The following is a 14,697-nucleotide window of genomic DNA, read 5'->3' on the forward strand; positions in this document are numbered from 1 at the left end:
TCTGACGTTTTCGGGGAGTAGAGTAACTTCTACGCTCTCAAATGATGAGAACTCACTCATACTCCTTGAGACACCTACACATCTGCTCAAAAGCTTCTTCTTGTATCTCAGCTTTTTACTTCTAACTTCAGAGTCCTCACCGCCTGGCTGTCCCCTCCAACAATCTTATGATCCTCTGTACCTTTCCATAACACACGCTGAAAGAGGCAGGCTTCCTTTCTGTACTTGGGGAAGCAAGACAAATCAAGCCAGTAACTGCTTCCCTCTTGATATTAACAGCCATGTCATCTTTAAAGACACAAAACCACTTTCTCAAAATTGAAACCGAGAGTCTATTCAACGCTTAGAAGAGGCACTCTCACACTGATTATTAATGAGGACTTTAAAGCCCACTATGACTGGATCCTTCGATCAAAGTTCTAAAATCAACAACTTTTGCTAAAAACAGGTGCAGCCGCTATGGAAATACATTTTGGAGGCTCTTCAAAAATTTAAAATGTACAATTACCATATGACCCAGCAATTCCCATTTCTAGGTATTTATCTGAAGAGAATAAAAACGCTAACTCAGAAAGATACACACTCCCTTTTGTTCACAGCAGCGTTACTTACAACAGCCAAGATAGGGAACAACCTAAGAGCCCGTGGATGAACGTATAGAGCTGTGCGGTGTCTACATACACACACCTGCTGTGTAACACCTCAGAATTCACCACTTGCAGACACGGCAGAACTGTGGCCACGAAGGAGCTGAGGACACAAAGGCCACCTGTAAGTTACACGCAGACGTTCACCTGTGTGCAGGGCTGGCACCCCCAACACCCCCGCGGTGGTCATCAAGGGTCAACCGTAAGTAAGTACCAACCACCGTGAGACACCAATGTGTCTATGTCACTGCTGGACTTGAAAAGCTGGGTCCAATTTTTATGTGAGCTAACAATATTTTAAAAACCAGGTAACTTCAGGCTGAGCAGCAGCCACCCAGCATTGGTCACCTGATTTCAAACCCCACCCCCAACGCTGGCTCTCCCCTGGCTGTATGCCAAGCCCCGTTATATATCCACATTATATACAGAAACGGTTATACCATTTCTATCTCATGGTTTCCAAAACTCCAAGACCTGTACTAAAAGGGAATACTTGGCAGTTACAGCAACTTCTCATTCGTAAAACTGAGCAGCACAGTTAACCTGTCCTCCTCCGTGGTGACGGCGATTAGGCTTAATGCCAAGAGCCTGGAGACAGGGAACAAGAGGAGCCTTGCTCCCGCCGCACCGCCCCTCTCACAAGCCCGCGGGGTCCCCTGGAGGCCGAGGTCAGGGGGCGTCCGGCCGTCCTACACTCTCCCACCTCTCGTGGTACCACTGTCTGTGCGAGCACCGCGCTGACATCTCAGTCCTGCCGCCCCGTCTGACACATGACAGGTGGACTCACTCACGGGATGAGATGCAAAACCCATGGAACAATCACAATTGTGAGCATGCCTCCTGACATACACCACGTCTCGTTAACTACTTGACTTGAGGGTTGAATTAGAACCAGAGACTGTTCCTGTTAAGGCTCTGATCCCTGTAGACTCCCAGAAATTGCCATGACGACAGCTATCAGGAGAATCAGTCCCGTGGGCTGGAGAGAGAAGGCTGCTGTCGAAAGTGGACCCCCACTCGAGCTGCCAGCCCTGGGGAAGAGAGGGGCTTCCAGACAGAGGACGCGTTTCAGGCTCCATGGCCTTCACCCCTGACCCAGACGGAGCCAAGTGTTTAATTTTCAAAAGCAAACTTAAAGGCTCCTGACCGCACCCCCCTCAGGATGAAGCAGGTGATGGGAGAAAAGGCACCGGGACTCTCATCAGCCGCCGTAAACCCCTGAAGGCAGACGCCAGACAGGCCCACACACACTACCCGCTGGCGTGGGAGCCCCCGTCCTGTGTGGGGCCAGGAGGATGTGCACACACTCGGGCTCAGACACGAGATAAGCGTGGTCCCCGGTAAGGCTGACGTGGATATAAAGTCTTCACATTTTGAAAAAGTTAAACTAGCCACCCTCTGCCCCCACCCCCTCCCAATAGGCAAGGGATATATTAAGAAAATCAACAGAAAAATGAAAGCAAACAGGCAATTGTAACAAATAATGATACCATTTTCTACCTTCTCATCAGGCAGGTAGATTTATGAAGAGTTAACAGGTGAATGGGCACCTGGTCTTCAGGTTGGTTTAGAGATGAATTTGCACCCATCGCTCAAAACCTTAGGTCCGCTGTAGCCCTTGCATCCACCCTTGCTCACAGCAGCAAGTGTACAGCCTCAAACGACTCAGGAGAGCCGCATGTCTACACGTGCGTCCACGTGGGTATAAACACACACGCGGGGGGCGGGGAGCGAGGAAGTGAGGCAAAGCACAGAAAACGGTGAGCACGCGGATCAAGGGCAGAGTGCTTTCCCAGCACTGTCTCCCAGCAGCCCCGTAAGGCGGAAATCATATTTAAAAAAAAAAATCAAGCTTACAGCTTAAAAAGAAGTGAGACAGAGATATGAATCTTAACATAGAAAGTTCTCCAAGATGTGACGTCAAGTGAGAAAGACAAACCCAAGCACGTTTATGGGGCAGGACTCCACGCTGAAGAGTACCAGCAGACAGAAAAACATCTGGACTGACACACGTCACATCATGAACGTTCCCTCTGGGGAAGGAATCGGGATTCTGAGGGGAGCGGTTGATGGTACACTGTCCCGTTCCGCTCAGGGTACTTGTCCCATTCACAGTATTTATGGATAACTTGTGGATTTATTTATTTATGGATTAAGACAGGGATATCAATAAAATATATTCACTTACAGGGAAAAAAACTATATAATGTGGTTCTCCCCTAAAGGATGCTCCGAGACACAGGCCCCACCACCGCCCGTGCGCGCGCCTGAGGCCAGGCTCGCACCTAAAGGCAGAGCCCGGGACGCTGAGCAGGGCCGCCGGGGCCCAAGCACAGCGCCCCCTGCCAAGAGGCGCACCGCCACCGCCACCGCTGGACTGCAGGCGTCACCAGAGACGTTCACGCCGTCAATAACCACGACCACAATAAGGATGGAGAGCTGTTCACCTGAGTGTGAAAACACATCCAAGATGTATCATAAAGTTAAAAAAGAAACCTACGTGGCAGAACCGTAAGACAAGCAGGAGCCCACTGATGCATTTAAAAGATGCGCATGTCTGTATAGTTTCTGGAAGGAAAAGACTGTTAGCAGCAGTTCTCAGAGGAGGAGGTGATGGGATGGGGGAGGCGGGACTTTTACCTTTTTTTTTCCCTTTGAGATGTTTTAAGGTATTACAGAAAAACCGGACAGAATTTTTTTTGCCAACCCAATACTTTATGTCTTCCTGTTCTTTAAAAATTTTAACTGTTAAAATACTTAATAAAAAGATATTATGAACACCTGAAGACAATTTTAATCAAGACTGAATAGGAACTAAATCTATAAGAACCTAAAATAAAGTAGCGGACAGTTAGATGAACTTAGTATTAGCGGACAATTATTTCCCATCCTGCTCCACAAAACCACGAAGTTACAGGAAAGCAGCACAGGATGGCACTGGAGCCCCCTGGAGGCACCCTGGCCCCCGAGAGTCCAGTTCGGGAGGTGGGACGGGGCCTGGGCACGTGCCCGGGTGCTGCTGCTGCTGCTCTGGGGACCACGACCCCAAGAACTGCAGGCACGGGAGCAGACACCACAGAGAGTGGGAAGAGAGAGAGAAACCACACGGTCACAGGGACCCCGAAGTGGGCTCACTGGTCAATGCTGCCCCGAGTCCCAGGTATCCCTGAGTGTCCCTAGAGACCACAGGAGAGTGAGGGGGGGCGTCCCCCAGGAGCAGAGCACAGAGTGCAGAGGTCCGGCGGGGGCTCCTCCCGCAGGGACCCGGGCTTGTCCAGGCGGCTGGGAGCGTCCAGGACGCGGGGGCCCGTCAGACAGGAGATGCCAACCGACATCTGCTGCTTTCAAAGGGAAATCCCTCGTGTCGCACCCTTGGGCGCACGTTTAACTGACTGTCTGCTGCTGTGTGGCTTCAAACGCCCTCTTGTCCTGCGGGCACTCCCTGCGGTGGCCCCGCTGGGCCCCTCTGCACCCCAGTCTCCGGGCCTCTTAACCTCCCTGGGATTCAGCCCCCACTTTCAGTGCTTCCCACGCTTACGCAGTAAGCAGCCCCAGGCTGCCTCTGACAAAGGAGCTCTGGGCTTCCCTGACGGGCACAGGGGCCAGGGCCCATCACCTGTCTCACGTACTCAGCGCAGGACTTTACGTGCACCTCTCTGGAAGCAGCACGCTTCCTCCCGGGTCCTTGCTTTGAATGAAAATGCTCACGAGATGGAAAACGTGGTCCGTTGAGGTGTCTCCTCAGTCACTTTCCTCCTGAACCTGTTGTTAGTAGCCGACTCTTTGCGACTCCGTGAACTGTAGCCCACCAGGCTCCTCTGTTCATGGGACTCTCCAGGGAAGAATACCGGAGTGGGTTGCCATGCCTTCCTTTAGGAGATATTCCCGACCCAGGGACTGAATGAACTCTCATCTCCTGCATGGGCAGGCATGTTCTTTACCAATGAGTTTGGACTTAAAATCCAGCTGCCAACCCTACACAGTAACACTGATAAAGTTTAGATGTCATTAGAAAAAAAGGTTTGCTAATAACATTTTCTCAAAGTCATACTTGTGGAATGGTGATCAACAACATATTTGAATTCACAAAAAACAAAGTAATGATAATATAGTTTTTAAAAGCAATTGCTTTTGTAGGATTCACCAGGCAATTTAAAGAGCATAAAAACAGAATCATTAACTTATTAATAAAATAGACTAGAAAGACAGCTGCACTGCCTAAATTTAAAACTTTTTCTATTTCTGAATAAAGCAATATATTCATCTTTTAAACCTCTGTTTCATACTTAAAATCATCAAAAACTAAACACATATGGTTAGTCTGTAAGAGTCACTGTGTGTGTGTTAAAATTCTCCAGAAACATTTACTCTTTTGGGTAACAGACATTTAAATATCTGTTGTGCTTGGTAGCAAAAATATCCCCCCACACGATTAATGTTTTGAATAGGAGATGGTTCATTTCCCAATGACTCCACGAGCAGCGCTTCAATTAGTTTTAGAAAAACAAATCAGTGTTCTGGTGCAGCTCTAAAATTAACCCTGTGTTAAGAATGTGCGAACGCGGACCAACTCCTCAGAAGGGCCTCAGCCCAGCTTGTTGTGAAAGAGACACGCCAAGGGCGAGCACGGGCTTTTCTGGAAGGTTCTGTGCTCTGGCCCATGGACCTGTCTCTGCAACTGCACCCGCTCCCGTGAGCATGACCCGGGGACGGGGCCACAAAGGATGACGCCAGCTCTCCTGCAGTGAGCACTGTCCTGCCCGACTCACACCCGCCACACGCAGGCTTGGCTCTGGCCAAGGGGCGCGGGGCACTGAGCCCCATGAGAGAAGATCCCTCCTGGAGCCCAAGTCTAGCGCCTTCTACGCATCAGGGTGACGGGAGGCGAGGCGCCCCGACCCCGACAAGCAGCCCCGACACCCCTGCAAGCCGGGCCCACCGCGGACCTGCAGACACTCCCAGGGTGCTGCTGGCCTCCCCACCATCTGCACGGAGGGGAGGGTCTCAATTTGTGGTGGATTTGAGGGGGCAAGAGAGGAGGACGCTCCAGGGGCCCTGGGGAGTAAGTCACTCTCACCCCAACCCACCCACCCCCACAGAACAAGATGAAAGGCCTGTGAGATTTTACGCTTACATGCCCCTTGTGGTTTTAACCACAGCCACCCTTACAGATACTGAAGAAAATTTTTGAACTGGTCACAGTACTAAAAAAAGAAGTTACCAACTTTTAATTCAAATAGAAGCCACAGCACACCCTGCACAGAACTTAAGGCTTCTACTAAGGGCAGCCAACCCTGCAGAGCTGTGCCAAGAGCAGCACGTTGAAACAGAAGGGTCAAGACAGCTTTTAGTTTGGGACGATCAACCACAGAATCTGAGTCCGCCCACCGGGACCGTGGCTGCCTAGACCAAGGCCGAATGAGTGAATGAGTGTGAGTGTGTGTGTGTACACACCTTCTTCAGTTCAAAGGCGATGTCTCTGTCACGAGGATTCTGTATATGTGTCTTCCTAGAGCAGTGGCGTGTGAACCTAGAGCGGGATGTGTGTGTGTGTGTGTGTGTGTGTGTGTGTGTGTGTGTGTGTGTGCCTCTAGCCCGCAGACTGCACGGGCTCTGTCACAGAGATTCTGTGTGTGCACGCACGTGTGTGTCTATATAACCTAGAGTGAGTGTGTGTGTGTGTGTGTGTGTACCTCTAGCCCGCAGGCTACGTGGGCTCTGCCACAGTGACTCCAGGTCTTAGAGTGCGTGTGTTGTGTGTGTGTAACCCAGGGCGGGTGTGAGTGTGTACCCCCTTCAGCCCGCAGGCTACGTGGGCTCTGTCACAGTGACTCAAGTCTGTCTCTGCAGCGGGAAGGCAGACACAGACCATCAGCGTGAACAAACAAGGCTGCGTTCCAATAAAACTTTATGAAACAGAAATCAGAGCTTCTTACATTTCATGGCTCATGAAGTATTATTCCTCTTGATTTTCTCAAACATCGGAAGATGTGAAAACCGTTCTCAGGTGACAGGCCACGTTGCACAGGCCACACAGGGTCTGCCGCAGGCCCAGGCCCCATCTGCAGCAGCAGAGCCGGGCTCAGAGCAGGGCCCGGCATCTGCCACGCAGGAGGATGCATCCGTCTGTCCATCTGGCGGGGGCAGCCAGCAATGGTGCAGAGAACAAGACAGGAGGAACTGAGAAACAGCACAGATTCCCACTCTGCTTGAATCCCACAAGCTCTGCGACTTGACCTCCCCATGAAATGGAGCCTTCTATCGGCCACCACCAGGTCTCGCCTACCCCCGAACCGCTACAGCCCTTCCTGAGACCGAGTTAAAGGCCCGTGGCTCACACAAGCTCCCGGAGGCCGAGGGCAGGGAGGGGCAGAGCACCCAGGCAAAGTACGCGTCAGACAAACAAGCCTGTCCCCCTCCCTGGGATCCAGGCCTCAAGACCAAGCTGGGGGAACCCACCACGGCAAGACAGCCGAGTGGGGTCTCAGAGGAGCAGAGCCCCCCACGCCATTACTGTGCCCCGTTCCGCATTAGTCCACTGAGCGTGGCCCGAGGAACACGCACACAGTCCAGGGGCGCCCCCAGTCCTGCCCACGGATGGGGTGGGGGAGCAGTGGGTCCCAGACCAGAGGGGACCGGAGTCCGCGAGGTGAGGGAGGGCCGGGGCAGCTCCCGGCAGAGAAGAGCAGGTGCCCCGGAGGCAGCAGGCAGGCAGGGGAGGTCCAGCAGACTCGGAGGCACCTGCTGACCGAGGCGACGGTGGAGCAACCCATCTGGCAACTGGGGATGCCTGTCCCGTTCAAGAACGGATGGGAAGTGGATAGGGGCTCTCAGAGGGCAGAAGCAAGGGGACCGGTAAGAAAGCCGTGGCAGGTGAGAAGGCACCAGGACCCACCGTGAGGCAAGGCTTACATCAGAGAAGATGCAGCAGAATCCTAGAGGTGGTGGCTCACCAGGCTTGGGGAAAGCGCTGGGAGGGAAGCCGTCTATGCTGATGCCCAGATGTGTGACCCAGCGGTCGGGCAGCCCACAGGATGACCACCTGAGCTGCACAGTCCAGGGGCAAGAACGGCGTAAAAACAACAGAAAACAGCATCCGTGCTGAACGGACCCCTTCTCTGAAATAAAGATCCCAACAGCTGTTTCAGAGAGACCCCCCTTTCAGAGAGACCCCCCCGAAGTCCCAAAGGCTCTATTTGTGGTCGATACCCTCACTGAAAGGCATTTCTGGTTATTTAGATGAGCTGGGACAGTAAGAACCGTGACTTCTCATCAATACTGCTCACTTTGAAATTTCAGATGGATTCCTAACATGAGACCCAGTGTGTTAAGATGCATAAAAGCAGAAACTAAAGAAACACCAGCCACGACCTACCTAGAGGAGGGCGTTGTTTAAACCAACCGCAGGCGGTGGGCTAGCCCGCGGGCAGCCGATGGGACAGAGCCAGTGCTGACTTCAGAGGCCGACGCCCCAGGCTTCCGGTAAAGAGAGGACGGGCCAGTGAACTCTCTCCAGGGTTCCCACAGACACACCTGCTCTGTCCGGAGCAGGGCCCGTGGAAGCCCCCGGGATCAGGCCGGCCAGCTTGCCTTCCGGGGCAGAACCACGGAAGTGAGGGGACCCCCACGCCCCTCTGAGATCGTCACTCACCTTTCCCGTTTACGGCCAGCCCTGTGGCCATGGCCGCCGTCACGGGGCCGGATGCCTGCGGCACCAGCGGGTGTATCCGGGGCCGGCTCCCCATCCGCGCCCGCTCCGCCCCCGGGCCCAGCAGGGCCCCGACCGGCTTCTCGGCTGCCGCCTCCGGGGCTGCCGTGTCCTCCGGCCCCTGCTCCACGGGGTCCGGCTTCTCGGGGCTCTCATCCTGAAAGCCGTCCACCGCGGTCCTGCTCTTGATGGGGCTCTTGGGCACGAGGATCTTGATGCCCGACCGGGCCAGGTCCATGTTCTTGCGGGCAGCCAGGCCCGGCGCGGGGCTCTTCCGGAACTTCTGGCTGGCGGCAAACAGTGGGCTGCTCTTGGCCTCGTGCTCCTTGCCCACCACTAGGGCTTTGGGGGCGGCCTTGGAGAAGCTGCTGTTGGTGGATCTGGAGATCTGCTTCCGGGCATTGTTCGGGGAGGTCCGGTTGGTTCTGGTGAAGGTGCCCTCCTTCTGCTTCTCGGTGTGGCGCCGGTTGAAGTCGTGGATGTACTCCTCGCAGTTCACCAGGTGCTGCTCTGGCTCCCAGGTGTCGTCCTCGCTGTCGTAGCCTTTCCACCGAACCAAATATTCCGTCTTCCCTTTCTTGTTTTTCCTTTTGTCAACGATCCTTTCAACCTGTTTAGAGAGGAAAAGAGAAAAGCATGAACACATTACCTGAAAAATAAACTGTGAGGGTAACTAATAATAATGGAACATCAGTTCAGTTCAGTCACTCAGTCGTGTCCAACTCTTTGCAACCCCATGGACTGCAGCACACCAGGCCTCCCTGTCCATCACCAACTCCTGGAGTTCACTCAAACTCATGTCCATTGGGTCAGTGATGTCACCCAACCATCTCATCCTCTGTCGTCCCCTTCTCCTCCTGCCCTCAATCCCTCCCAGCATCAGAGTCTTTTCCAATGAGTCAACTCTTCTCATGAGGTGGCCAAAGTACTGGAGTTTCAGCTTCAGCATCAGTCCTTCCAATGAACACCCAGGACTGATCTCCTTTAGGATGGACTGGTTGGATCTCCTTGCAGTCCAAGGGACTCTCAAGAGTCTTCCCCAACACCACAGTTCAAAAGCATCAATTCTTTGGCACTTAGCTTTCTTTATAGTCCAACTCTCACATCCATACATGACCACTGGAAAAACCACAGCCTTGACTAGACTTTTGTTGGCAAAGTAAGGTCTCTGCTTTTTAATATGCTGTCTAGGTTGGCTATAACTTTTCTTCCAAGGAGAAAACGGAACATCAAAAACAAAAAAAACTGTTAACAGGTGATGTAAATGGTTGTCCCCTCTGGAGCCAACCTGTCTAGAAACACAACACTCAAGGTTTTAATGGTTTTCCTGAGATGAAGTCAAAGTCTAAGATTTTAGGCCCAGAATAGATGAACGTGAGTCACATTGGTTATTTTTCTGGTGTGATTCAAAGAGGGCCCTCTTTCTACTTTTTCTAACGAATCCTGAAGGCCTGAGCCAGTTTCATGGTCACACTGGGCAGTGCTGGGCACCGCCCGCCCTCTGCCTGGGCATCGTGGCACCAACAGCAGGCGCTCCAGAAACAGCAGAGCTGCGGTCTGTGCCAGGCGGTCCACACCAGCCCACCGAGCAAACGGGGTCTGTACTCCAAGTATTGCTCAGAAGCACTCGGGTAGAATCAAAAGGTCAACAGAGGACCGAACGCTTTCTTGGTAATCAGGTTATTTACTTTTCAAACTGGGTTTTAACTAGTTTTACGCCAACATCTTTAAAGGAAGATGCTGTTAATCTCTGAATTTCACGAGCAACACATCCCACAACAATCCATGCACCCTTGCCATGAAACATATTGCTATTACCATTACTGTGACAAATTCCACCACCTTAATTAATGTCCTACATGTTAGTAGGAGACTGCCTATGATTCATGTGAACAAAATACATTTAACATAAATGTCTCCCAAGTTCTTGCGGAAATACTTAGAATCTGCTGTTATCTCTCCGGTCTACACAGAAACCACCAGCCCACTTCCCCAGTGGCAGCAGGCACCTCATCCCTTGTAGGCAGAGGCCTCAGCCACACAGTCGGCAACTCTTTAATTAAGGACATAGGTCTGAGCCACCATCAAGGTCTTCAGCAAAGTCACAGGTTAGGCCAGATGACACAACGGTGTACCTGCCCACCCCAGCACGCATTGCCCATTGGGAATGCTCAGCATTCCCAAACAGCAAAAGCTAAGTGCAGCTGGGGACACCTCCCTTATTGTCAAGACATCCCCCTCAAACCCTCCAGCGTATCTACCTGGGGCACAGACAATCAAAGCCCAAAAACTACAGAACCTTTGGCCACCTGACACATAGAGCTGACTCACTGGAAAAGACCCTGGTGCTGGGAGAGAATGAGGGCAGGAGAAGGGGACGACAGAGGATGAGATGGTTGGATGGCATCACCGACTGGATGGACATGAGTTTGAGCAAGCTCTGGGAGCTGGTGGTGGATAGGGCAGCCTGGCTTGCCGCAGTCTAGGGGGTCGCAAAGACTCGGACACGACTGAGCAGCTGAATAACAACTAAAGAAAAGCCTGAAGTTAAAAACACCTTACTGCTTCTGTGCAACAAGGATGAAGGGTAAAGAAAGGCCCTGTTTCAGCAGAAGGTAGACTTTAGACCCAGCAGATGACCCCCCATCACACCAGCCTCAGGCCTGCTCGGTGGACCCACAGGGTCCAGACGGCAGCGCGTGGAGCTTGCAAAGTGGCTCTTCTCCCACTCCTTTGCTCGTGAAGAGTTGTGTTTAAGGGCGTAAATATTGCCATCCAAAACATGTATTTCTGGAAAATTCCACACAAATCAATTTCATGACAGCAATAACTTAAAAGTTTTAAATCTAAGGGACTAAAGAGATTACCTTGTAAAAGCGAACTATGTTTAATATTTTCTTTCTGTATCAATTTCTACCCCAGAAGCACGAGGGAGGCTGAACCAGGGGTGCCCGTTTCCCTCCCGCCCGTTCCCCTCAAGGTGGCGCCGGGTCTCGTCAGGAAGGGCGGGCCTCCTCCGTCCCCGTGTCGCGGGTGCTCCCTCCGGGACGATCAAGGTCCACGGGATCCCCCCAGCCGGTCCCCCAGGGCCTGGGCAGCGCTGTGAGCGAACACGGTGAGACGCTGCTCGGACCCCGGACGGAGGAGGCAAGAGCCGCAGCCAGGAGACGAGGGCTTGTGAAGGGCCGTGCGGGCGGCCAACCACGGTGCTCCGCCACTGCAGCACCGAGACAACACGACTCCACTCGTGGACACTAAGGCCGGGGCTTATCATTTTCACACGTCCCCTAGAAGATGACGCTTTTGGTTTCCTTCAACTATTTGAAACCCGGAAGGCTCCCAGCGCGCGCCACAGCAACAAACAGGCAAGCGCAGGTGCCCTGAGCGCGCATGTGCAGCTCTAACTCTCGCGGGGACGCGGCGCCCAGGGCGCAATCTCGCGCGGCTCCACCAACTCTCGCGCGGGCGTGGTGCGTGTGGACAGCACATGCAGCTGACGCGGGTACAGAGACGGGCCGCGCCCGGACACACGGTGGGTCAGTCAGGCCACCGCCGCCTCGAGCCCCTCACACCAACTTCACACCAAACCGGGACATAACCTCCCCCTTAAAGGACAAACATCCTCCCCCTTCTGACAGCTTGAAAGTAAAGCGTTGTTTATTCCTTCTCTGGCTGAAATCATCTCCCACAAGAGGGCACATCGCCTGCATTCACCAAGATTCTACTGCTGCTGCTAAGTCGCTTCAGTCGTGTCCGACTCTGTGCGACCCCACAGACAGCAGCCCACCAGGTTCCCCTGTCCCTGGGATTCTCCAGGCAGGAATACTGGAGTGGGTTGCCATTTCCTTCAATGCATGAAGGTGAAAAGTGAAAGTGAAGTCACTCAGTCGTGTCCGACTCTGAGCGACCCCATGGACTGCAGCCTACCAGGCTCCTCCATCCATGGGATTTTCCAGGCAAGAGTACTGGAGTGGGGTACCATCGCCTTCTCCGAAGATTCTACTAGAAGCTCGATATTATCTCAGCCCGCTTCTGTGGTGAGGAACACCTGATCACAAGACAATTTATGAAGAACTCTTTGGGTTTTAAGTCCCTTCCTCTTGAAATCCACCTCATAACTGGTTCTGATAGCTAGTATCGACGCACTTTCTTAAAGTGTTAATATATACAAGCATCCACTTCTAGTACAGAATTTCAATGCAAACATTTTTTATGAAACAAATTCTTCATAAAAGCACAGAACTGCAGACACATGTTCTTTTTGTTAGGATTTCCTTCTAAAACTCAATCTACAAAATCAAAATGTGAAAGAAGTAAAACCAAACCTTCCTTAACACAGCAAAGTCCTCTGACAGTTTACAGAGCAGTAGAATTAATCAAAAAGGGTCATTCCAAAACCCAGCCCACTTTCACTGACCTCAGAGCACACAGCAATCAGGGCCCAGGAATGAGTTGGGATGGGCTGAGCGTTGCACAAAACAGAAAGAAAACAAAGGTTCTCCGACCGCCTGTGGCATGTGGAATCCTAGTTCCCAGACCAGGGAGGGAACCTATACTCCCTGCATTGGAAGTGCAGAAGTCTTAACCACTGGACTGCCAGGGAAGTCCCTCTATGAAGCTTTCATAGCAAAAATAACACATCATCTCTGTGACTTGGAGGTAAGCAAAGGTATTTTAAGTCACAAAAAGCAATAACCATGTTAGAAAATTGGTAAGCCAGACTTCATCAGAAAACAATGCTGAGAAAATGTATAAACAAGCCACAGATGGGGAGATAATATCCAGGAAAAACTATCTCCAAAGACTGGTCCCTAAGATTACTAAAGAAGTCCTTGAGTTCAATAACAAAAAGACCAAAATGTAATTTAAAAGTGGGCAAAAGATTTAAGCATACATTCCTAAAAGAAGATACCTGAATGGCCAGTGAAACACAGTAAGAAGGGATGAACCCTCATGGTTCTTGAGGAAATGCAAATAGACAATGCCATACCACCCTTAGAAAGCATCACTACGAACAAAGCTAGTGGAGGTGATGGAATTCCAGTTGAGCTATTCCAAATCCTGAAAAATGATGCTATGAAAGTGCTGCACTCAATATGCCAGCAAATTTGGAAAACTCAGCAATGGCCACAGGACTGGAAAAGGTCAGTTTTCATTCCAATCCCAAAGAAAGGCAATGCCAAAGAATGCTCAACTACCACACAATTGCACTCATCTCACACGCTAGTAAAGTAATGCTCAAAATTCTCCAAGCCAGGCTTCAGCAGTATGTGAACCGTGAACTTCCTGATGTTCAAGCTGGTTTTAGAAAAGGCAGAGGAACCAGAGATCAAATTGCCAACATCTGCTGGATCATGAAAAAAGCAAGAGAGTTCCAGAAAAGCATCTATTTCTGCTTTATTGACTATGCCAAAGCCTTTGACTGTGTGGATCACAATAAACTGTGGACAATTCTGAAAGAGATGGGAATACCAGACCACCTGACCTGCCTCTTGAGAAATTTGTATGCAGGTCAGGAAGCAACAGTTAGAACTGGACATGGAACAACAGACTGGTTCCAAATAGGAAAAGGAGTACGTCAAGGCTGTATATTGTTACCCTGTTTATTTAACTTCTATGCAGAGTACATCATGAGAAACACTGGGCTGGAAGAAGCACAAGCTGGAATCAAGATTGCCGGGAGAAATATCAATAACCTCAGATGTGCAGATGATACCACCCTTATGGCAGAAAGTGAAGAGGAACTAAAAAGCTCTTGATGAAAATGAAAGAGGAGAGTAAAAAAGTTGGCTTAAAGCTCAACATTCAGAAAACGAAGATCATGGCATCCGGTCCCATCACTTCATGGGAAATAGATGGGGAAACAGTGGAAACAGTGTCAGACTTTATTTTTCTGGGCTCCAAAATCACTGCAGATGGTGACTGCAGCCATGAAATTAAAAGACGCTTACTCCTTGGAAGGAAAGTTATGACCAACCTAGATAGCATATTGAAAAGCAGAGACATTACTTTGCCAACAAAGGTCCGTCTAGTCAAGGCTATGGTTTTTCCTGTGGTCATGTATGGATGTGAGAGGTGGACTGTGAAGAAGGCTGAGCACTGAAGAATTGATGCTTTTGAACTGTGGTGTTGGAGAAGACTCTTGAGAGTCCCTTGGACTGCAGGGAGATCCAACTAGTCCATTCTGAAGGAGATCAGCCCTGGGATTTCTTTGGAAGGAATGATGCTAAAGCTGAAACTCCAGTACTTTGGCCACCTCATGCGAAGAGTTGACTCATTGGAAAAGACTCTGATGCTGGGAGGGATTGGGGGCAAGAGGAGAAGGGGACAACAGAGGATGAG

At 51.2% G+C, this 14,697-nt stretch overlaps 1 protein-coding gene across 4 annotated transcripts in view; it reads right to left on the reverse strand.

Moving 5' to 3' along the window:
• CDYL (chromodomain Y like) overlaps nucleotides 1–14,697 on the reverse strand; it is a 99,542-nt gene that overhangs the window by 25,863 nt on the left and 58,982 nt on the right. For all 4 annotated transcript variants that reach the window (XM_086370419.1, XM_086370417.1, XM_086370420.1 and 1 more), the window contains exon 2: nucleotides 8,299–8,965. In XM_086370419.1, coding sequence (XP_086226545.1) covers nucleotides 8,299–8,593 — 295 coding nt within the window. In that variant the 5' untranslated portion in view covers nucleotides 8,594–8,965. The remainder of the gene's footprint in view (nucleotides 1–8,298; nucleotides 8,966–14,697) is intronic.

Source organism: Bos grunniens, chromosome 23 (genome assembly GCF_055505025.1).
Source record: "Bos grunniens cultivar Pamir isolate PY7600 chromosome 23, Bosgru_T2T1.0, whole genome shotgun sequence".
NCBI lineage: Eukaryota > Metazoa > Chordata > Mammalia > Artiodactyla > Bovidae > Bos > Bos grunniens.